This window comes from Lissotriton vulgaris, chromosome 2_1 (assembly GCF_964263255.1).
Source record: "Lissotriton vulgaris chromosome 2_1, aLisVul1.2, whole genome shotgun sequence".
NCBI classification, from domain to species: domain Eukaryota; kingdom Metazoa; phylum Chordata; class Amphibia; order Caudata; family Salamandridae; genus Lissotriton; species Lissotriton vulgaris.
In genome coordinates, this window is record NC_141687.1 from 87,594,215 (window position 1) to 87,619,586 (window position 25,372).

A 25,372-nucleotide genomic window follows, 5' to 3' on the forward strand; every position below is an offset into this window, starting at 1 on the left:
CTTCTGGGAAGCCTCAAAACCAACTGTGCTGCAGCATTTTGCAGCACCTGCAACCGGTCAAGGCTCCTGGCCGTAGCACCTAGGTACAACAGATTGCCATAGTCCACGCGTGAGGTGACAAGGGCATGCACCAGCATCCCCCTGGCATCAGTAGGGAGAAGGTCCATGATTTTGCGTATACCTTTCAGAACCCCTAAACAAGCCCCAACCACACGACTAATCTGTGGTGCAAATGTAAGGTCCGAGTCAACCCAGACGCCCAGGTTCTTAGCCTGTTGACACAGCATGGGGGCCGGTCCTAAACAGGGAGGCCACCAAGCAGATGACCACACAGAAGGCCCACCACGAGCACCTCTGTCTTGCTACCATTCAACTTCAGGCAGTTGTTAGTCATCCAGGAGGCAAGCTCCTGCATGCAGGCTCTGAAGTTGGGTGCCGCCAGATCAGGTGCCCGTGACAGCGAGATGACCAGCTGTGTGTCATCGGCGTATGACACAATTCGCATTCCGTATCCCTCGACTATGTTTGCCACTGGGGAAACATAGAGATTAAATAAAGTCGGACTCAGGGCCGAACCCTGGGGCACGCCCTGATCCAAATTAATCGCTTTAGAGTAGTGTTCCCCCTGTCTCACCTGGAATCCGCGATTTAACAAGAAGGATTGAATCCACTTCAACGCCGCGCCATACCGAAAGCATACGGACACTCCTTGCAACCCAAATCCTCCTCTACCTTCAAGCTATGGTAGCATGCCATCGGGCTTGTAGGGCAGAGTTCACGAAGTTGATCCGCGCTCCACTGCACTCTTACCCCATTTTGTCCAGCGGTTCTGGCCCGGTCCCCGCACTGCCGCAGACGGGCGCAGACGGGCTTGCCTTTGGCGCGCCCGCTGCGCTCGTCTGCTGTGCAGCCCAGTTAGCATCCACCTTTTATCTCTTGCAGCATCTAGGTCTGATGAGCACTAGACCGCTAACCGGCCCCCATGCACCGGAAGTGGCTGTCTCTACCTTCCTCGCCCTCCGCGCAACGGTGCTTGTCACCGCGTCGGACCAGGGCGGGAAGGAAGGAGATCGAGATCATCCCCCAGTTAGTGTGCAGACTCACATCAGTAGAGCCAACTAATGTGTTTTGCCCCGTTCGAGTTTCAATAAAAAGGTAGCCTGAATCGCTGTCTCGCAATAAACACAAATCCAATTTAAAAGATCAGCAGATTAAAATATGCAACAGGCGCCGTACACAGCAGCTGAGGGCACTGCCACTGCCCACTCACCACAGCGCGGCCCGGCCTCCAGGTGCCTTTTATCTCTTGCAGCGGCTAGGTCTGATGAGCACTAGACCGCTACCCGCCCCCCCCCCCCCCCCCCCCGCGCACCGGAAGTGGCTGTCTCTACCTTCCTTGCCCTCCGGGCAACGGTGCTTGCGTCGGACCAGGGCCGGAAGGAAGGAGATCAAGATCAGCCCCCGGTTAGTGTGCAGACTCACATCAGGTGAGCCAACTAATGTGTTTTGCCCCGTTCGAGTTTCAATAAAACGGTAGCCTGAATCGCTATCTCGCAATAAACACAAATCCAATTTAAAAGATCAGCAGATTAAAATATGCAACAGGCGCCGTAAACAGCAGCTGAGGGCACTGCTACTGCCCACTCAACACCCACTTAAAGAGGTCTCTAAGTGGCTTGTGGCAGCCTTAGATAAGATAGCTCATATAAGGCTGAGAGGTATCAAAAAAGAGAAAAGAGTCTGTCATGGTTCTCGGAGGAATTAAGAGAGCTTAGGCAAGAGAGGAAATGGCATACCAAACTAGATATTAAGGAGAAGGACACGCCTAAAACCCTTCTTGTCACATACGAGGCATTGATTTCCAAAGCTAACTTTCCTTGCTTTACAGCTCAAATCACTTTAGCAAAAAACTCTACTACGGAGCTTTTAAAGTGGTTAGGAACTTATCTAATCCCCCCAGTAGGCAAGAGACCAATGTCTCACAAGCTTTCTCTGGCAGTATGTATAGCTACGTTTTTCAAGGATAACACTCTCAACATTAATGTTGAATTTAACTCAGTCACGACCCATGTGGAGGATGGTTGCCGTCAAGATATTCCTGGTGGTGCTCCTCAACTGTTGACGTTTCCATCTATGTTAGCGCTTCAGGTCAATAAGGTTCTCCCATTAACCCGTGCCCCTTAAAGTTCTGCAGTTGGCTCCTGATCCTGTGGCTGCATTCTTGGAAAAGATTTTTAATCAAGTTTTGAGACATGGCGTTTTCCCCGAGGGATAGACGAAAGCTATTGTTACCCCACTCCCCAAAAAGCCTAATGTAAATCTGGACAAATTGAAGAAATACCGCCCGATCTTTTGCCTGCTCACTCCTGCAGAAATACTTGAGAAACACCTGAATAACATGATTGTCAAGTTTATGACTGACCATGATCTCCCAGATTCAGAAGTGGCCATAGTATGGAGTCATCTCTCATTGCCGCCACCGATGCAATGCAAATGCAGGTGGACCAGGGTGGGACTGACGTTTTAGTCCTAATTAGCTGGTTGGCAAACTTTTACACCATCTCTCCGTCACATATGGTTAGGCAGCTACAGCAAGTAGGGGTGGGTGACAAGACTTTGAATTTGCTTCAATCCTTTCTGGCTAACAGACTTCAGATTGTTAGCTTCGGTCAGTTTAGGCTAAGGATTTCAGTCTCCCTTGTGAAGTACCGCAGAGCTCCATGCTTAGCCCCACTTATTTTAATTTATATGTTGTGCCATTGGCAGCCATGGTGAAATTTTTTGGTTACCAGGTTCTGTCATACACCGACAATACTCAAATCATTGTGCCCTTCGCTGATAATCTTTCTAAAAGAGTGGAAAGTATTAAACACTGCATGACGGAGGTGAGTTGCTGGATGAAAAATAACTCCTTTAAACCAAATTCTGACAAGACTGAAGTGATGGTTTTTGGAGCCCAGCATTCTGTCCGGCCTTAGTTTTGGTAGACAGAGTCATGTGGGCCCCTCCCTGGTGGACTCTGTTAAAAACCTTGGTGTAATATGGGATACTTCTCTTGATTTCAACCTACAGGTAAATCGCACCACCAGCAGCGGCTTTTTTATTATTCGTGTCCTCAAGAAAAAGTTTCCTTTTATTCCTGAGGAACTTTGTAAAGCAATGGATTTCACGCTGAACACCTTGTGTCTAGATTTTTGTAACGTGTAAGCAGAAACAATTCCCAACAGGTATCATGGAAGGGCAATTTAAATAATGTATGCAATTTGCATTACAACAAAGGAAGAACAAGGAGTCACTGGAATTTTTTGAAAAAGGCAGTATTATTCACCAATGAACATAGGGAGAGGTCTTTCACATGGCAATACAGTTAAACAGCACTGTACAGAACAGATCATGTGACAACCCAGTGGCACTTGGTGCGAGGTGCTATATACAATTGGTGATAGTGAAGGTGCAAGTGCTAAAGTGAACAGCGTGGTCGACGCATAAACCCAAATATATACATCAAATAATGGCTCCACAAGAACAAGTTGTAATCACTTAAAACAAGTTTGTAGAAATTTAAACAGGAGCACAAAGCGTGATATGCGTCATATAGTTTATGCTGTAGAGTCGACGGCGTTTCGATCCCCTTTAGTCGGGATCGTCATCAGGACAGGGTTGTCGATGGAGTCAGTGAGTGATACCCAGGCAGGGAAGCGTGGGTGGCTGAGGTCCATGCGGTCGCTCAAGAGTCGAGGGCTGATCGTCGATTGTATCTGATCAGCGGGCGGGACGTGCGGCGCCTGTGTGAATCAGGGCGGCGGAAGGCAATTGGGGCTCTTCTGGTAATGGGCTGCTAGCAGTTATTTTGTAACGCCATGTATCTGAATATGAATAGCTCCTCGCTGAAAAAACTTCAGACGTTGCAAAATGTGGGTGCGCGCCTCAGCATCCAGAATTGTCTTTCAGTGAAAGATGGTCGTCAGAATGTTCAATGGCTATCGATTAGAAAGAGTGTGATCAAGGTACTTAACATACTTCATCCTGCGCTTCATGATAAGGAAGCATTGGCAATCAGATCCACTTGTCATTGGTACTAGTCGACCAGGCATTTGAGATCAGACTTTGGGAAGATAGCTGTAGTTCCTAAATTTTGAAAGCCAAGATGGGGTGCTCACTCCTTCCCTGTGACAACTGCGAAACTATGGAACATCTTGCTGAAATACATGGCTGAGACTGACTCCTTTGTCGCCTTTCGAAAACAGTTAAAAACCTGGATTTTCACATCGCAGGCTTGCATTTTAATGGAAGTAATTACAGTAGTTGTTCTTTCCTTTTTTCTTTCTCTTTTTTTTGTAGCTTAGGGTGGTTTCATTCCTTTTTCTTTCTGAGTGATCCCAGATAGGGCTTTCAAATACCTTAGGTGCAATGCCTTGATACCTACGGGCTACGAGCGCTTTATAAATCCTTTTTTCATGTCAACTCGTTTTTAACAGGGGTACTGCTCCCTTAATCAGACCAAGACACAACAGATGGATTTTGACAGCTGCTTTTTGTGGGATACAGGCATTTTTACCTACGCGCTAAAGTGTGAATCTTTCCTGCTGATCATTCTGATAAAATGTGTTTAATGTGTCTGACTGGGCCCTCTCATCCCCTTGAGTTGTTCTTTTTTCTTTACACCTGCCGCCATCTACCACACTATCTGGGGTCCTAATCTATCGCCCCCCTGGTCAGGTAGGGCGTTTCATAAACTCACTTATGGATGCCATCTCCTCTCTGGCCTGTGTGACTCCCAACTTCACAATCCTCAGAGACCTAAATCTCCACTTCGATGATCAAAACAACAAACTCGCCGCAGACTTAAAAACTGACCTAACTTCCCTTAACTTACAACTTCTCAGTAATGATCCCACTCATACGAAAGGACATTTACTGGATCCCATTTTTTCTAACCTTTCCAAACTTTCTGCTCAAACTCCCCTGCCCCTTCCCTGGTCGGACCACTTTTTGGTTCCTTTTAAACTCCAACTTCCAGGAAAGATGGTGGATATTCCTCGCCCCCAGGTTCCGTCACGCCCATGGAAAAAACTTGACACAATCCTATGGGAACGCTCTCTGTCCTCCACTCTACCCACAGTAGACCCAGACCCGTCTAAAGCTGAAATCCAATTACATAAATGGATTAGCGACTCCCTTAATACAGTCCTACCTCTCAAAACTCTCCCCTCCGCCAGGAAATCCTCCAAACTACCGTGGTTCACCGACGAATTACGCGAACTAAGAAAAAAAGGCAAAAAGCTAGAGCGCCAATGGAGAAAGAACTGGAACCCAGAAGACAAAACTGAATATAAAATCCATATTAGGCTCTATAAAAACGCACTCAAAACAGCCCAGGCCTCCCATTTCGAAGAGCAAATAGCCTCAGCGGCGAACTCCGCAAAAGAGACCTATCGGATAGTTAAGCTCCTCACCAAAATTCAGGACCCACCGTCCCCACCAGACCTGGACGGTGCAAAATGTAATCAGATGGCCGAATTCTTTTCGAAAAAAATAGAAAAAATCCTGATTTCCCTCCCGCCTGCTCCGATCCCATTAGGACGCCTGAACCACCTCCCCGCCAAGACACCCCGAGGCTATCCTCCTTCCCCCAAATCACCATCGAAACGTTTCTTACCGTCCTACACAAAGTCAAAAGCGGCGCCCCATCAGATCCAGCCCCGATCAGTAAACTGAAGCTAGTTGCTTCCATCATAGCCCCCCCCTCTCACCAGCTTGATCAACGCCTCCTTCAGAAACGGCACAGTCCCGGCAAACTGGAAAAAAGCCACTGTCAAGGCCCTCATAAAAAAAAAGCATCTAGACCCCACAGACCCTTCTAATTTTAGACCGATCTCACTGCTACCGGCTATGAGCAAAATCGCCGAGCGCGTTGCAAATCAACATATCTCTGAGTTCCTTGAAACCAACCACCTCCTCCGCCAGTCCCAGACAGGCTTCAGACCAGGACAAGGGACCGGCACCGCACTGTTAGCCGTAGTCGAAGAAGCCAGGAGCATATTGGACGCAGGAGGATCAGTGGCAGTGATCCTCCTCGACCTGAGTGCCGCCTTCGACACGGTGGACCATGCAAACCTTGTCCACCGTCTTGGGCTGATAGGAGGGAAGGATTCCGCTTTAGCCTGGATCTCATCCTTCCTTGAAGACAGGTCTTTTCAAGTAGCAGATGGGTATTCCACCTCCAAGGCTCAAGCACTGAAGTGTAGGGTGCCTCAGGGATCTTCCCTGAGCCCCACACTTTTTAATGTGTACATGGAACCACTAGACGATGTCGTCAAACCTTTTGGCATTACATCAATAATGTATGCTGACGACACCCAGCTCGTCGTTTCCCTCAACCAATCAGACAACGCCCTCCCTAATCTTTTCAGTTGTCTGGAAAAGGTACACCAGTGGATGTGCGATTCCTGATTAAAACTGAACGGGGAGAAATCAGAAATACTCCTCCTGGGAAACCCTAAGAAAATCCCCACTCCCCTTCCCTGGCCACCATGCATGGGAATCCCGCCATCCCCCAAACCCGAAGTAAAGAGCCTTGGGATATGGCTAGACCAGGAGCTCAGTTTTAGGACTCAAGCTAGGAAAACCGCGGGAACCTGCTTCGGCCTTATAAAGATGGCACGAAAGATTTTACATCTACTCCCCCTCCAATCTAGAAAACTCCTAATGCAGGGGCTGGTGAACTCCAGATTGGATTATGGCAATGTCCTCTATCTGGGGGCCCCAGCCTCTGTAATCCACAGACTTCAATGTGCACAAAATGCGGCCGCCAGAATCCTCACAGGAACCGCAGCAAGGAACTCGGCCAAGCCAGCCCTTAGAAGCTTGCACTGGCTGCCAGTAAAGGAACAGGTCAACTTCAAATCCCTGTGCATAGCTCATAGAATAATGCACAACGAAGACCCTCCCATCCTCAGGCCACTCGTGACAAAACAACAGTCTAGTAGACAATTAAGATCAAACTCCCTCTCCCTTGCAAACGTTCCCAGAATTAGGAAGTCCAGAACAGGCGGTCGCTTGTTCTCGTACAACGCCCCCAGACTATGGAATGCCCTTCCTCTCTCCCTAAGGCAGGAACACAATCACCTCAGGTTCAGGAAACGACTAAAGACCCTACTTTTCCCCTGAGCCCTCCCCCCATGTTTCCTCACCCCACAGGACAGTGGTCACTAGCGCTGGGATGCCCTAGGGTAGCTATGCGCTCTATAAAACCCATAATCAATCAATCAAATCAATCAATCAATCAATCAATCATTGAGTGGAAGAGATGTGGTTAGATAAATGAGGAGTTGGATACTCATGTATGGTGGTCCGTCTGAAGAATTGCAGCCACAGATTATATTCTTCAAATGAATATTGAGAGCCACAAGTAGTGTAGCACAAATTCTGTGAACCCTGGCTACCAACCCAGTCCACACCCAGATGCTCAGTAGCCAGCCTGTTTGTCAGCTAATCTCAGCGCCTTGCGGAAACCAAGGTGGCACCTGGAACGTCTGAAGAGTAATCTCTGCAGTGCAGTCCGTAACACGGCAATACCAATAGCAGAAATATACCCTATACCATTTCAGAATGCCGTGCTGATCACATCCCCTCCCTCCAAAACATTATGCAGCCAAACAAAAGGCAATAAAAATTGTCATCATAAATTGCACAAATCATCATCTTTTTCTGGCACAGGATTATTTTAATAGTGAATCTAACATACCCCTCCTGAAAAGAAGGCTGTACATATCTCATTTTAAGGAGGCTTGACAACTTGTGTGCCCACATCTTTGCTTCCATCTTGATTCTGGTGTGAAAGCCCATGAGAGGGGTGTGCAGGCTGGATATTAAGCATTGCAGTTCCTGAGGATGAGTTTTACATTGTTTTACTGCTCTTAGACTTTACATTTTTGGCACATGCAAACAATAGCTAATGAACCACATTACGTAAAGAGATATTAGTCCATAAATGAGACATGTGTAGTTCCGTAGGTTGAGGGTCTGAGGTTCGGTGGTTCCGAACCCGTTCAATAAGGGTCGTCGGAAATAGGCGATTTTGGTATCAGCGGACCGCAAATCACGAGTGCGGTATGTACGAGTGTTTTCACATTAATCGATCAATGAGAACACGTATTCAGGGATTTCGTTTGAACCTTCGGGTTCCATCTTGTGTACGGCAGCCATTTTGTGTGGTTGCCCTCACATAGGCCGATGACTACGGCCGAGCGAGTCTTTGGGACACGTACACCTTAGCTGACTTCTGAATGACCTGGCCGAACTGACTCCTTGCCCGAGGCTGACCTCGCTGAGCCAGTTCATTGTTAAGCAGCTGGTCAGATAAAGATTAAAGAGCAGGACGTGCCGAAGTTTACAGCACACTGCACCCACCTTTCTATCTTGCTTCCAATCTGTTTCTGCTCCTTCCTTTACGACATAATCACTGATTTGGGTTGAGGTTTTATGATGGGTTTGTCCGGCCTGATAGAACAAGAAATTGGAATGTGCTTGGTCATTTCTGGTGGGCTGGACAACAGAAAAAGGGATTGTCGTCATGCGATATGTTTGAAATGTCACCCCGTGATTGGCTAGTTTGTATGTAACCAATGCCACCTTTGGAATGTGATTTTTGGCATAAAAGACCATGCTCCGCTCATTGAATTTGTGCAGTCTCTAGCGAACCACCCGTATTGTGCTTCGTAAACCTCTGTTCCTGGTTGCCGTCATCAAGAAGCGTCCCGTGTCTCTGTTTGCCAAGGCAGGGGAACTCAAAGGCATCGGGCATTTTCCCTGGCGCCGCTAGGTTCTAAAACCTGGTCATTCAGTTGGCGCCCAACGTGGGGCGACTTCAGCGGTACCAGTCCAAGCCCGAAGATCGTGGAGAGCTTTGTGTGGAAATTCTGGAAGAAGGCCTGCCACTTCATCGACCCCTGTATGTCGTCGTGGTCTGAAAGTCTTTGCTGCGAGGTTCCCCGCTTTCCGACGGCTACGAAGGACTGCTGCCCTGACTGTCGCCCTGTCTTGGAGCCGTAGACGATTTGTAGAGCGAGACGATTGACGGGTCTTCTGGTGACGCCATCGACATTTCAGTTAAGTATGAGTGGAGCGTCTCCCAGTCCTTAGTTTGTTTTGGTATCCTTTAGTGGATCGCTTTGATTTGGTACCTGCAGGCCCCAAAGCCAAGGGATTCGTGTATTCACAAGACTATCGTTTTCAGATTTCCCTTGTAGTTTGAAGCTAGACTAGTGAGCGAAGATGCCTGGTCTTAGCAGACTTGGAAAGATATTTGGTTGTGGTTGTTCTAAGGATTCCCGGTTAGAGGATTCGTGTCCGGTTCCTCCAAATGGAACTCCAAATATGATCTCTATGTGAAGCATGGTGTAGGCCCCATTAGTTATAATGACATCTGGGTAAAATATACGAAGAATGACGGTGTCCTACAGTGGCCCCGTTATGGTAGCTTCGAAAATGAGATTCTAGATATTCTCGAAGTTAAACTGTTCAAGAAGAAAGCCCGGCCGCCAATGTTTGACTCTTTCCGCATATGGCGCAGAGAAGCCAAACAGAAAGAAATTAAATTAGCGAAGAAGAATAAACGAGAACGGGGTTTGTCAATGGTGCAAGCTGCTATAGCCTATAGCATATAGGGATAATGAGGAAGAGCAAGAGAGCGAACAGATGCGCAGGGTTAGGAAGTTAGCGGTAGATAAATGTTACCCAGTTTTGCCGCTTAAAGAGCAAGAAGAAAAGAAAGATCTTGCGAAAGATCCTTTAATGTCGCATCTACTGAGTTTGCCACCTCCTTATGCACAAAATGCTACGGCACCGCCACTACCAGTTGTAGTTCCACAACCTTCAGTTGTTGTGCCACTTGCGATTCCTCCACTGCCAGCTCCTCTTCCGTTGGCTACTGTTCCTTTGGCGCAGCCTCCTCAGGGGCCGCCAACTTTGCTTCCTTCTTCATCTGCTACTCCTACACCTGCCTATAATACTCCTTCTGTTCCGACTTTGGATTCTTCTACTATTGTTCCGTCTTCCCTTATTCTTTCATTTTCTACCCTCCGCTAGACAGAGAATGACTGCTGCTTTTTCTGGTTTCTTTTCTCCTTTGTTGGGTCAATTGGGTATGTCTCCCGTTTGTGAGCGTAGACAATCACGTAGTCAGTTGCCTGATACAGATGATTGTACAGTTTTGGATCATTTGGCGCGTAAGGTTGTGGTGAGAACCTGTTGGGATTGGGATTGGATTTATTGAAGAGATTGTATGCGACGTTGTATTGTTCTCCGTCAGGAGTACATCTTACGTTGGGTAAGAGAGTGATCTCTCCGATGTACATATCGAAAGATAGACTTCCACCTGAATTGTCTTCTTTACCTGATTCGTTGTGGGCTGTTGGTCCGAACGATGTAGGTCTTTTAGAGATTCCTCCATACGTTGTGACACTGAAGGCGAATGCTAAGTTACCGCGCATTCCACAGTACCGTATCTCGAGTGATGGCGAGAGAGCACTTTTAGCGATTATTTATGATCTGATCGAAAAGGGTGTGATTGAGGAAACGAGAGGTAATGTGTGCAATATTCCCGTTTTGCCTGTTGTGAAGAGAACAGATTCTTCACAGCCTCCTGTATATAGGTTTGTGATCGATCTTCGCGAAGTGAACAAGATTGTTGTTCCACAGTTTCCTGTTCTACCTGTGCCTTGTTGACTCTGATTCCGGCTACAGCCACATGGTTCTCGGTGATTGACTTGAAGAATGCTTTCTTCAGCATCCCGATTTCCGTGGAAAGTAGAGATATCTTTGGATTCTCTTTAGGAGGACGAAGTTTCCGCTTTAAGCCCGTTCCTCAAGGCTATTGCGAGAGTCCATCGATCTATAGCCAAGCTTTGAAAACACAACTTGATCTGTTGGTTTTACCTGATGGTGCTGCCCTTATTCAATATGTTGACGATTTGCTAGTCGCTGCTGACAATGAAGAGATTTGTAGGGAAGCCACTTTGTCGTTGTTACGCCACTTGTCTGATTTTCATCACAAAGTTTCTCTCTCCAAGTTGCAATATTGTCGACAAGAAGTAACCTACTTAGGTCACCTCTTATCGAAGGAGGGAAGGAAACTGACCCCAGAGAGAATTCAAGCTATTGCGAAAATGAGTGTTCCTACAACACAGAGAGAAGTACGAATGTTTTTTTGGGTATTACGTCGTACTGTGGACAGTGGATCCCTAATTTTTCTTTGTTAGCGAAGCCTTTGATAGCTCTTACTGTTAAGGATACTCCAAATCCTTTTCTTTGGACTGACGAATGTCAGAAGAGCTTTTCCAAATTACGCAATGCGTTGTGTTCGGCTCCTGTGTTGGGTACTCCCGACTACAGTAAGCCTTTCACATTGTATGTCCACGAGAGAGAGGGATGTGCATTATCAGTGTTGACTCAACAGTTTGGCGATAAGCAACGCCCATGTGCGTACTTTTCAACGACTTTAGATCCGGTAGCTAGAGCGTTGCCGAGTTGCTTGAGAGCTACGGCGGCAGCGGCTGTTTCAATTCGACAGTCTGCTTGTTTGGTTATGGACAACACGTTAGTAGTAATGGTTCCACATGCAGTGGATACCTTGTTGAACCGCACCAAGACACAGCACTTTACTAGTGCTCGGTTGTCGGGTTACGAGTTTACCTTGTTAGCGAGTCATGTGCACATTAAAAGATGCAACACGTTGAATCCAGCCACATTGTCGCCGATTTCAGTTGAGACAGATAATGATAGTGAAGAACAACATGATTGTTTTCTGAGAACTGAGGAAGAAACGAAAGGGAGAATAGACCTTAGGGATACTCCTCTTCCAGAGTGTGATGGTACTTTGTGGGTTGATGGTTCGTGTTTTAAGTTGCCGAATGGTGATACGACTGCGGCATATGCTGTTACAACTTTGCATACGATTGTTGAAGCTGCACGTATCCCACATAATTCAGCGCAGGCAGCAGAATTGATTGCATTAACGAGAGCATGTGTGTTGGCGAAAGGAAAACGAGTGAATGTGTATACTGACAGCCAGTAAGCGTTTGGTGTGGCTCATAGCTTTGGACGTTTGTGGCGTGAACAAGGGTTTTTGACTTCGCATGGAACGAAGATTCAGCATGGGCAATTGGTGAATAAACTCCTTGAATCACTTACTTTTCCATTACAAGTAGCGATTGTGAAATGTAGTGCCCATAAGAAAGATACGGATGATGTTGGTCGCGGAAATGCGTTTGCGGATGAAGTCCGAAAGAAACTGCGGGAAATGTGATGAGCCGAATGTATGTTGCAGGTCCGGCGAGATGGGTTCCAGAGAAGAGTATGTGTGAAGATACGATTGAGAGTGAAATCCATCCAAGCTGAAGCTACAGAGAAAGAGTTGAATGAATGGAGAGAAAGTAAGGGTAGATTGGACTCGAATGGTTGTTGGACTGATTTGTCCGAGCATCAAAGATGGTTGTTGCCCGACGCGTATGTGCTTCCAGTTGTTACAATGGCTCATGGGATGGCACATATCAGCGTGAAAGGGATTTGTAAGTTGTTGGCTCCGGTTTGGCAGAATGCGGGAATTCCCAAATGTGCCGAGAATTTGGTTAAGAACTGTATGGTGTGTTTGATGTACAATCCTAGTAAGGGAACTCTAACACCAGCTGGTCATTTTGCTCCTCCTACGTATCCGTTCGAGGCTTTGCAGCTAGATTTCATCCACATGGAGAGGTGCAACAACCTGAAATGTGTTTTGGTGGTTGTTTGCTCCTTCTCTAGATGGGTGGAAGCTTATCCTTTGAAGGACAATACTGCCTTGTCCACAGCGAAAGTCCTAATAAAAGAATTCTTCCCTAGGTTTGGATTGCCGAGAATTATCTGGAGTAACAATGGGAGTGAATTTGTGGGTCAAGTAATGAAGAGAGTTTGTGAGAGATTAGGAATCCGGCAGAAGTTCCACGCTGCAAATCACCCCCAATTAGCTGGTTTAGTCGAGTGCACTCTAAAGTTAAAGCTAGCTAAAATCCAAGCGAGCACTGGTTTACAGTGGCCAGATGCTTTGCCTTTAGCGCTCCTGTCCACAAGAATGACTGTGCATTCGCGAATGGGTTTGAGTCCATATGAGGTTGTGTTTGTTCGCCCGGCGAATATTTGGGGCGTACCAAGACCAACAAAGTTTAGTGACCTTGAGTATCCTGTGTTGCTTAATTACTTGCACGAACTGACGACTAAACTGTGTATATTACACCAACAGGTTCATGAAAGTTTGACACGAGCTTCTGAGGATCCAGGTCACGCCATCAAACCCGGTGACTGGGTTCTCACTAAAAATTTCCAGCGGAACAAGAATGATCAGCCCGCGTTGGACAGGACCACATCTAGTTCTCCTGTCTACACGTTCTGCAGTTCGAGTGCAAAGCAAGAAACACTGGATCCACGGCGTACATTGCAAGCGGGCACCATTGCCCCTACTGTACGACCGGTGGGTCCAGGATGGACTCCCAGACTCTGAAACAGAAACTGTGCCGCGATTTTTGCCATTCAGCGATGCGATGCCCAAACTCTGAGAAAGAAAGTGACGATATTTTGCAAGAAGCTGTGCCTCCTTTGAATCGATTGAACACTACTGAGCCTGAACTCTTGTTCAAAGATCAAACATTGCCTGGAAAAGATCGTTATAATTTACGACCAAGAGTCGTGGGACTAATAAAAAATAAATAAAGTTTTTATGATTTTTCTGTTTGCAGGTTAACTCTCCACCTAGGATCTACTCATTTTTGTTTTTTGAACCGCCATCGGGGTTCAGCTGTAGGGTTGCGGTGCCAAGTCTTTGGAGTGCAAGCCTGAGACACTAGGTCGAATGTTCAGGTTGGCCTAAGGGAGTTGCCCTGGGTTGACAGAGGCATTCCTTAGCATAGAACACCCTACCACCGCGAGCAGCATATTTAGTTACGATGGATTTCTTCGAGTTGGAGAGACCTGTAAGGACAATGAATTTTAAGAATAAGATATGCAAGCTAATCACACAGAAAAGATTTTTAATACCATGTTTGTTTTTGCTATTGAATTTAATGATATTTTTGATTGGTTATGTGACATTTTCTTTTAAAGTGACGTTTACTCCCCCTGTGCAACCTACACCTCCACCTACTATTTCTTCTCATTCTTTTCACCCTTTGCCTGAACATGAGGTAGTTAGACAACTGGAATTTGCCAATAATTGCTTTATTCAACTTTTGCACCAACACCAGTTAGTGATGAATACAACGAACTGTTGGATTTGCGGTCTAATGCCCCATACGACCGATAAAGGTATTCCGTACTTGGTTTTGCCTTTTAGTTTAAATGGTTCTATTTGGGCTTACAGAACAATGTTTATCTATGCCCATAGTGTCTATCCCCAATGTTCAGTGAAAGACAACCCGAAGAATAGTGCTCTGGTCAAGGGTATAGTCGATATGATTAGAGGGATTAGTTCGTATGAGACTATTCCGAGAGATGAGACACAAGCATACATTGGTTGGAACGTTACTGGATATGGAGTTAGTCTGAGTGTTAACCAGCGAGCGGCGAAGAGTTCTCCACCGATTTGGATAGTGCCCCATCAGGGTCGCTATTGTCTGCAGGGTAATGGCAAGAATCCGAGAGCTCAGCTAGGGAAGAGCGTTTGTACTGACACTTATGTATTTACGTCTCAGTCTTCCCCAGTATTCCTAGCCGCTAAGGGTACTTATTTTGTTTGCTACGATAAAGCCCCCTGACTTCTCGGGCACATGTTTTGTTTCCTTCCTGTTGCCTCCCACTTTTACAGCTGCAGCAGATTACTATAAGACGAGAGTTGCTAGAGGTGTCTTCAGTCAGGAAGACACTGCAGGGCAAGAGTTGGGAGGTTTCTTTAAGGGTTTTCTGCCGTTCTGGGGACCGATGGCTAACAGCAGGAATATTTGCCAGTTGACGAGAGTGGTTGAGTCCACCATAGTCATTTTTTTTCATTTCATTTAATCTTTATTTCGGCTCATTCGGCCATAAAAGATGCATAAACAACAACAATACATTTTGCACAGTGGATACAACATACCAGTGGGAAGCATAAAATATACAATTCATCAATTAGTACAATAAAATCATCCAATTTAAAATAGGCATAATAAAAAAATAAAATTAAAAAAAGATTATATTTAACACTAAATAGCTATAAAACAGATATTTTGAATAGTACCACCACCAGCCAGGATCAGGGCAACCTAACCTACATGCAAAGTGCACCCATTTAATGTCTACAAATCAAGGGCCAAGTTTTTGCGGGTGTAACTAACACTCAATAGGAATCTACTGACACAGAACACTGTAAGGCGACCGGTGTCTGTTTTAACGATCCTGTATGCTTCCAGGTATGATCGTATACCTAGAGCTTTGCACAAGGGTTTAATCCATCTTCTCCTTGCTAGATCGTATACAGTACAAAAAAACAATATGTGGTTGTCATCCTCTCTTTGATTTAACTGACAACATGTACAATTTGCACTTTTTGTTTGCCCTGTGGACTTATCCCATCTAGCTAGTACTGAATTTGATTTGAGTATACCGTATCTAAATTTTAAGTACAAGCTTTTTGCAAGGGGTGGTTGGTTCTCATTTAAAAAATCTTCAAAAAGTGGAGAGTCCTTAAAATCAAGAAAGCTACGTGCAATGAATCCACATGAATGATCATTTAGGTAATTATGTGTTATGGAATGGAAATAGATTTATTATTTATTATTATTGTTATATAAAACCAAAATCTTGCCTTGACCAGAATCTTGCATCTTTGTCTCAAACACGCTGGATCGTCCCAGAAGTGAGCAAGGCCTATCCGATGGAACCAATTTTTGACATGCTTCAGCCAAGGGTTTGTATTATAAACATCAAGGTTCTTAACTTCTAAAATTCCTTGTTTATAATCTGTAACTTCAAGAGTACTCCAAAGTCTGACCCAAAACAAAAGTGGCCTGAGTAATGCAATATGATCTGTTCGTTTCATGTTTAAGTCCATAAATAAAGGTACAAGTGGAGTACGTTTGGGCAATCTCAGAAACCTTCTATAAAAGTTGTTTTCACTAGTCATAAAAATTTTACCTGCATTTGTACCCCAGATTTCTGCTCCATATAAAGCACCAGATTGAACCTTAAATTTAAAAACTTCTAGTGCTTGCGAAATGGACTTGCTTAGACTTGCCCCATGACGCTTTATAATAGGTAGAGTACTCTGGTTGAAAATGGTTTTACTTTTTTCGATTTGCTTTCTCCATGAGGTTTTTGAATCTAGGGAGACACCCAGGTACGAAAAATTTGAAACAAGTTCAAGCCTTTGACTATTTAGAAAAAATTGCCCCTTGAAAGATTTATGGACATACATTTGTTTTTTTCATATTTATTTCTAGGCCTTTTGAATCACAGTACATTTTGAAGGAATTTAAAAGGGTTTGTAGACCAATGGGCGTTTGCGAAATCAGGATTGTGTCGTCCGCAAATAGGAGTGAGGGGACACTCACACCATTCAGCTTTGGGGAATCATTGTTGCACCCATCTAAATAGTCAGGAATGTCGTTGACAAATAAATAAAAGAGAGTGGGGGCCAACACACATCCTTGGCGGACTCCCAGTCTGATAGGTACGGGTTCTGTTAGTTCCCCTTTCGGGCCCCAGCGTACTCTGGCAAAGTTATTATCATGTAATCGTCTAATCTGCTGGAGTATACAAGTTGGTAATCCCAGTGCAAACAGACAATCCCATAAACGATCCCGCAAAACTAAATCAAAAGCTGCCCTAAGGTCAACAAAAGCTACATAAATGTGTCCTTTTAATAAAAAAACATATTTCCAACAAATGCAACAAAACCTAAAAACCTGATCTATTGTACTCGTGTTCCGTCTGAAGCCTGCTTGGAACTTTGTAAAGATCTCATTCTCATCTATCCACAAATCCATTCGATTTAAAAGGTGCCTTGAAAAGATTTTTTGTAGAATATCTAAGAGACAAATGGGACGATAGTTAGAGGGATCATATCTATCTCCCTTCTTAAAAACTAAGATAATTTCTGCTCCCTGCCAGCTATCTGGTAAATTTCCACCTGCAACTAATATGTTAAAAAGCTTGTTGATGTAAGGCGCCCATACACTGATCTCGTGCTTATACAGGTCCCCAGGTATTTTATCTAAGCCTGGGGCTTTACCGTTTTTCACAGCAATAATTACTTGCTCGGTTTCCTCGAGACTACACTCTGTAGTATTTGTGGCTGGTACCAGCCATGGGCTATTAACAACAGCTATCACGTCACTAACTGGGGCTTCATACAAATGGGTGAAATGGTTGACCCAAGTTTGTTCATCAATGAACACATCATCCGGTGACCTTCCTCCAATCTTCTCGATGGCAACTAGTTTCCAGAAACCCACATTGTCTTTCGCTTTGACAGCTATTAGCATATTCTCCCAACATTCCTCATCCCAGTTAATTCTAGCCTTTTTCTGCACCCTCCTATATTCTTGCCTCAGGGTCCTGATTACATCTGGGTTTTTGCTCTTAATTGCCTCTAGGAGTGTACCCTTGCAGTTTTGACAATCCTTATTGTACCAGGGTTTAGTACCAATGGAACTAATTTTTTGCAACCTTTTTTTATTTGGCATTTTCGACACAAATGGTACTAAGGCTTTAAAAAAATCAATATGCAAGTCGGTAAAAGCCTTACCCTCCACTGGTTGAAGCAGATGTTTTGCAAAAATATCTGCAAGGAGTAGGTAAATGCTGGATAATGCCTCCTTATTACTCAATAAGCTAGCCCATTTAAGGGAGCGCCTATCGTTACTCATTAAAGGGGCATCAGTGGTTAAGTTATCCAACATGCAGTAATCCATCGGAATCCTAGTACTAGGGACTAATCTATAGTCTATTGACAGGTGCAGCGGCCGATGGTCACTTTCATACCTAGAGTCGATTACAAAGTCAGATAGGAAGAACCAAATGTCGAAAGATACCAGAATATAATTAATCCGACTGTGAGAATTATTTTTGACAAAAGTTGGTGCTTTTGGAGAGTCTGATGGGAAACGACCATTGTAGGCCCTCAAACCATGTACTGATACCAATCTCATTATCTGGGTTGCTAGGATCGTACAGCCCACTCCCTCCGTATATGAAAGGGAAGGGATGTTATTGGCCCTATCCTCATCTGAAAAAACATCTCCAAACCCTATAATCGGCTCAAAATTGCAGTTAAAGTTACCACCGACTATTCCACCATAGTCGAAACTGCCGGTGCCCTTAGTAACTTGACTGCTGAGCTCCAGTCGGATAGACTTATGACACTTCAGAATAGAGTTGCTCTTGATGTCATACTAGCAGACCGAGGTGGAGTATGTAAACTGATTCAATCGAGCTGCTGCGTTTTTAATCCAGACAACGCTCCGTCAGTTTTCCAGGCCATTTCCAAGCTACATAAGATCTCCGATTCTGTCCATTTGGATAAAGGAGATTGGTCGTTGATGGGATGGTTATGGGGATTGACATCCACTTGGGGATGGAAGATTCTGATGGTCATTGGGATGGTCTTAGCTATCCTTTTCCTGTTCTGTCTCTGTATACAGTGTGCTCCTGCTATTTGTGGCCTTTGTGCTACTACGTGTGCAAGGAGACCTGTCCAGAGAGAGGTACTAAGTACTAGGATGATGCTACAGCAACATATCGATGATTTGATGATGATAGACCTAGATTCAGATTGACATGAGTTTGGGTTTGTTGCCTATGTAAGGGCAAAAGGAGGGTCTGTAGTTCCGTAGGTTGAGGGTCTGAGGTTCGGTGGTTCCGAACCCCTTTCAATAAGGGTCGTCGGAAATAGACGATTTTGGTATCAGCGTACCGCAAATCACGAGTGCGTTATGTACGAGTGTTTTCGCATTAATCGATCAATGAGAACACTACGTATTCAGGGATTTCGTTTGAACCTTCGGGTTCCATTTTGTGTACGGCAGCCATTTTGTGTGGTTGCCCTCACATAGGCCGATGACTACGGCCGAGCGAGTCTTTGGGACACGTACACCTTAGCAGACTTCTGAATGACCTGGCCGAAGTGTCTCCTTGAACGAGGGTGAACTCGCTGAGCCAGTTCCTTGTTAAGCAGCTGGTCAGATAAAGATCAAAGAGCAGGACGTGCCGAAGTTTACAGCACACTGCACCCACCTTTCTATCTTGCTTCCAATCTGTTTCTGCTCCTTCCTTTACGACATAATCACTGATTTGGGTAGAGGTTTTATGATGGGTTTGTCCGGCCTGATAGAACAAGAAATTGGAATGTGCTTGGTCATTTCTGGTGGGCTGGACAACGGAAAATGGGATTGTCGTCATGCGATATGTTTGAAATGTCACCCCGTGATTGGCTAGTTTGTATGTAACCAATGCCACCTTTGAAATGTGATTTTTGGCATAAAAGACCATGCTCCGCTCATTGAATTTGTGCAGTCTCTAGCGAACCACCCGTGTGCTTCGTAGACCTCTGTTCCTGGTTGCAACCAATAAACTTTGGTCTTTGACGTCATCAAGAAGCGTCCCGTGTCTCTGTTTGCCAAGGCAGGGGAACTCGAAGGCATCGGGCATTTTCCCTGGCGCCGCTAGGTTCTAAAACCTGGTCCTTCACATGTTACTGCTATACTGGGCTTGACTGTTCCCATGAGGCACAGGGTCAAGACTGATTTGCATATAGCTGTGTCTGAACTGGAGTGGTGAAGTGAGCTAAAGAACGATGATGGATTTAACTCAGATGTGTGACTGGGGGTGAGTGTCTGAAAAGTTTCAGCGCTCCATCCATCATCTCCTTGTGTTTGCTATATTCATACTGAAAAGCTATGCATAGTTTACTTGCCTGCACCACTATTTCTGATTTCTTTCTGCCCATAGTTCTGGATTTCCATTGGATAGGTCTCTCCATCTTCATTAATGCCCAGTGATGCAACTCTGGTGTTAACTTCAGGTCCTGTGATAAGACAATTTTTAAACTTTTAATACATGTTTCACAGGAAAAGTAAATCCCAACCACAATCCAGAACATAGTGCACGTCCTACCAGTAAGGTATTGTACTCTCTGAAAAGTGCAATGTATTCCTTAATAGATGTCACTCTTCCTGACGGCAGTACTTCAAACTGAGAATGGATGTGAATAGGAAATGAGAGCTACACAATAAATGATACAACCAGAGACTAGGTTCATACATCACATCGCAACAATTTGTCAGGCTTGCACTCTTACTTCAACAATATGCGCACACAGGAGCATGTACATCCTTCATGAGCTAGGACAATGTAATCTACTGCACAATATCAGTACTCAGCACCAAGGGACATTTGGTGAGTCTATGCACTGTTTCACACAAGCAGTGTACCAACTGAGGAGCAGATACTACTTATTATCTGCTCACACAGGGTACCTAACTCCCTGTGCGACAATGAAATATTTGATGCAAACATCTGGATTATCCAATCTCCGATGAGGATGGTCACTGTCCACCATCAGCAGTGTATCAAGGGAGGCAAAATATACCGCTTTAAGAATAAGCACACAATGGCTACCAATGGCTACCGATTAGAAAGAGTGTGATCAAGGCACTTAACATACTTCATCCTGCGCTTCATGATAAGGAAGCATTGGCAATCAGGTCCACTTTTCATTAGTACAGGTCGACCAGGCATTTGAGGTCAGACTCTGGGAAGATAGCTGTAGTCCCTACATTTCGAAAGCCAAGATGGGGTGCTCGCTCCTTCCCTGTGGCAGCTGCGAAACTATGGAACATCTTGCTGAAATACATTGCTGAGACTGACTTCATAGCTGAGCACATACACCATACCTCTATGCCCATTGCAAGTAAAAGACCATCTTATGTTAGCCCAGAACAGGGTCCTCCACTGATCTTTGCAGAGAATGTTACAATCCGGGTGCGTGTACTCAAGAACGGCCATCAGATGAGGTAGCGCTCAGTCAGAAGTCAGCAATGTACAGCGAAAATTGAAAAGTTATTGAGTTCAGACAGAGGCATTTTAGAAGTATGTGCAACTTATTTAAGCCCAGACCCGCTTAGTAACAGATCATTCATCAAATTACCAATTTAAGGGCAAATACCATCAGTGAACTTAGATCACCACTGTCCGATCCACGCAGTTGATCAATTCTAGACCAAGTTAACTTGAACAATCACTTACAGGGCCACTCATTCACTGCCCTCAGCAACTCAGCATTTTAGGAATGTTTACATGAATCACAATGATGGAATGGTCCTGCCCGTTCAGTCCCTGTCGTGACACTGAAATGCCTTTTCACGTACCTGAGTTGAAACAGATATCATGGTCTTCTTCTGTGTCACAGTAATTCATTAAAGGTGGCTCACCCTCAATACTGGAAAAGGGAATCCCTGAGGACAAGATAATAATCACATTTTTGAGGGTGTTTTATTTAGTTAATAACAGAACTTTAAAACGATTCAACTGAGAAAGCGTAAGTTAACATATACAGGGCTAATATGGAACAGTGAAATATTGGAGGATATCTTCTAGGTAATCGGAGGAGAAAATGAACACAATACATTACTGAGCAGAACAATGCACTTTACAGACTAGGACCAAACCGTGATTCTTCACTTAAAACTCTAAGATAAACGATACAAAGACAAGCAGAACATTGAATTTTGCCCTGGTGCCCTAGTGCTGTGCCGCAATGCTTTTTTTGCACCTAATCTTCCGTCTTCCTAACGGTGTAATGCAAATGTACATATGCCTATGTACTCTTAGGTCTGTCCACAAAAATCACCGTTTGTAGGGTGTTTCAGAACAATCTGCCTAACGCATATTAATTAGGCAGGTCACAATTTGTGTCCTCCTATGATTAGCAACAAATAAAGGGATAGTGACCTGCAAGAACGTTAGGTAAGCGAAGCCATCTCAATGGGATGTTCTGCACCAGTCATTGTTATTCCCTGGTCTTTTTAGTTCTATAAAAAACAAAGAATCTGGGAGGAACATACACTTTAACAGCCTAGCAAACCATGCCTCAGACTATAAACCCTGCAATGATACAGTACGATGCGGACATGATCATAAGCAACTTTCATATTCTTCTACAACCGCTCCTGCTTAAAGAGACTGTAAAACGTAAATGTAAATCCAGTATTTGTGAAAGTGCGAACAATTGCTTGAAGGCGTCAAGGCGCTGGGGGCCGTTGGGAAGATTAAGCGAGCTATTACCCAGAGTCACATGGTGCTGAGCTGACCTGCCACAGGTGCCGGGGATCGAACCGCGAGCCCTGTGCTCCGGAGTCAGACACCGCGGCCGTTGCACCACACCTTTTCCACCACAATGCGGTCATGCCTATTCTGCTGCTTAAATGGTCAACAATTCTGGTCAACGACTGCAAGTGTACTGTTGACCTAATTTTAACAGAAAGATGATTACACAATTTCCAGAGCAGGTCAGCAGCACATGAAGCAATTAAAAGGGTGTGTATCCTAATGACAGCCTAAAACATGCGGGTCATGTTTAATTGTGCTCTTGGCACCAATCACCAATTAATTGTACAAGTGCCTACTAGAGTTCAATGTCATTAAGGTTAGAAATCTCACCAGGGATCCCAAAGTTGCCCACCGCTCTACTTTTCCCACTTTCATAATGACCTGGGCCATCTATAAACTCGGAGAACATGTGGAGCAGAGATTAAACCAATTTGGAACGTCAAAAGTAAACACCAAGGCGAGGAGATTCAGGTAGCAACATCCAAAAACATTACAGAAACAAGAACACATTATATGATGCAGGTAACTGGGAGGAAGAGTTTTATTCCCATATTTACCACAAGGTCCTCCAGTAAAACAGCAGGCTGGCCAGATGCGAGACTGCCCTAATTATAAATAGGGCTCCCGGTTTTATGTTTTCAATCTGTATTTATCCATATTTATTTTTGCTACTTTTATCTGTATTTATCCATATTTTCTTTGGGTTTTGTCAAAAAATTAAGCAGAAACTTGTACATTTACACATTTATGTAACAATAAATATGCACTCAAGCTTGAATGCCTGCCTGGTTTCAGTGATAAGAATACCATCAGTTTATAAATCAATGCACTTCTATAAAAATATGCAAATTTCAGTAACATCCTTGTGCAGGTCTACACTAAACTTCCTTTCTTTTTTAACACCCTTACCTATGAATGCACACAGCTGTTGGCCTGGCAGTCAGGGCAGAGAGCATTTCGAATCACTCAAACAGCAACTCAATATCCATTTTTTTCCACATTTAGAAATAAATACAGAGAAGAAAATAAATGTTTTTATCTCTGTATTTATCTGTAAAAATCAGTAAAAACAGAAAACAGGGAGCCTTAATTATAAATAGAAAGGCAGCAACACTGTGATGTGAGGTACCTTGAAGCAAAATGTGTACTTCTAAATAAAAGAATTAAATGCTCACTTGTTTCACTAGTGACGCTTTCCTTCTGCTCAGGTCCCCGGTGCTCAAGGAAATAGCTATCCCTCTCTTCTTTGGTACAGAATGGAACAGCTTCAGTGTCTGGATTTCCTGTTAGAAATAAACAGCAATAAGTATAGCACGGAGGAGTAAGGGGGTCAATATTAATCATCAAAATAGAGGACTAAGTATGCAGAACAAGTTCTACATGTATATGCCTGCACCACGCGTTGCGTTCCATTTGAGCCTCTTTAATAATAATAAATAATAGCTTGGTACTTATATAGCACACGACTCACCACCAGGGCATCTAGGCGCTGTACTCATACCGCTGTAGGAACCCTTCCTGGTTTTTCCCTGTAAAGTGTCCACTCCTGGGCACCCCCAAGGTGAAGCGCTGCTGGGGCCATTGTGGAGATTAAGCAAGCTATTGCCCAGAGTTGCAGCGTGGGACCCATGATTAGAATAGGCACCGAGGCGAGAATAGCAGGTCCGAGAAAATTTTCAGCCCAAGACCCGCCGAGGCGGGAAACAAACCCTGGTCCTGGGCCAGAGCTCTGCATCAAGTTCTGCCGCTCTAACCATTGAGCCACACTTCTCCACTATGTTCCCCACTTTATGTTCACTGGTGTAGACATCACTGTCACGATCATGGCTGTGTCCAGGGGTACAACAAACCAGCAGCACAGAGCTACTAACCTGAGCCAGCAATGCCACTGTTCCCTCCTCCTTGCACACCATAATCATCCATCACGCTTGAAGCCAAACCCTGCTCCATCCTCAAGTCATTGTCAGTGTTCACTCTGGGACACCCTGCGGGAGAAGCAGAACAGCCACTCTCAAATGCAAAGTACTGGTTTAAGAAATAGCAAAAAAAGAGGTTGGAGGTGAATTCATTAAAAACATTTTCCTAGAACTACATTTACATTGTTACAACGTTTTTATTCAATTATTATTTTAACATTGGTTTGTTTGTTTTAACGAAACCTTTTGGACGAATGTCTTTTTTTTCCTTGAAAAAGGCTATTTTTATTCCGTTTCAGACTATTTTCTCCTCGTGCATGTGTTGCAGTGGTTTAGAATGTTAGTCTTTCGTCGGATCAACTGCCATTCTAACTGGAAGCCAGCAGAGGGAGCTGCAACACAAGACTTCTGTTAGCTCCGTCAGTCACACAAAAGGTAAAGTGAAGCATTTGCTGACCCACATCTGCTCTAATTGTAGTGTTCCTTTTCCTTGCATTAAACAGAATAGACCCTGTGAGAAGTTGGCCTGATATGCAGTGCTCACTATTCTAGTGATCACTATGTATCAGTCCAAACAACCCTTATTGATGATTGGTTGTAAGTCAACCTTATAGACCAGCTATCCTAGTAGCGTGGATACGAGCAGTCTTCGGGCTAAACTCTAGAGGGCGTGTTAAGCCAGCTGTTATACCATCACATATACCCCTTGAATACCAAGTGAAAGGACACCACACAAGTGTTATGAAAATAAACAGTGTATTTATTTAGATCACAACAGCCCTGTACTCTTTATGAGGACAGGGTACTAAGCACACAACAAAACTCTTACGAAAATACTTTGAATTGCACAATTTACACAAATGCCCGAGGGGCACGAAAAACCATATACTATGAAAGTGGAATGCGAAATTATTAGCAGGTAAGTACTGTACTAATAGGCTTTGGAATCGCTAGGACTACGTTACTGAACCTTCAGATTACTAGTAGGAGGCCTAGGGGACTCGGGTGCAGAGTGTGCACTCTCACGCGGGATGCGGGACAAAGTCTATGGTGGCTAGTAAAGACAAAGTTAGTGTTCTCGGGCGAACCCGACTAGATAGGCTGAAAAACGAAAAGGATCTGGACCC

The 25,372-nt window shown here is 44.6% G+C and overlaps 1 protein-coding gene across 2 annotated transcripts in view; it reads right to left on the bottom strand.

Annotated features, from left to right (window-relative positions):
* The window catches only part of LOC147729619 (uncharacterized), a 148,841-nt gene that overhangs the window by 17,015 nt on the left and 106,454 nt on the right, over positions 1–25,372 (bottom strand). Inside the window, exons 5-8 of one of the 2 annotated variants that reach the window (XM_086954498.1) lie at positions 24,201–24,314; positions 23,505–23,612; positions 21,369–21,455; positions 19,916–20,026 (exon numbers count right to left, since the gene is read on the bottom strand). In XM_086954498.1, the coding sequence (XP_086810624.1) occupies positions 19,916–20,026; positions 21,369–21,455; positions 23,505–23,612; positions 24,201–24,314 (420 nt within the window). The remainder of the gene's footprint in view (positions 1–19,915; positions 20,027–21,368; positions 21,456–23,504; positions 23,613–24,200; positions 24,315–25,372) is intronic. The other variant, XM_086954499.1, reaches the window with a different exon arrangement.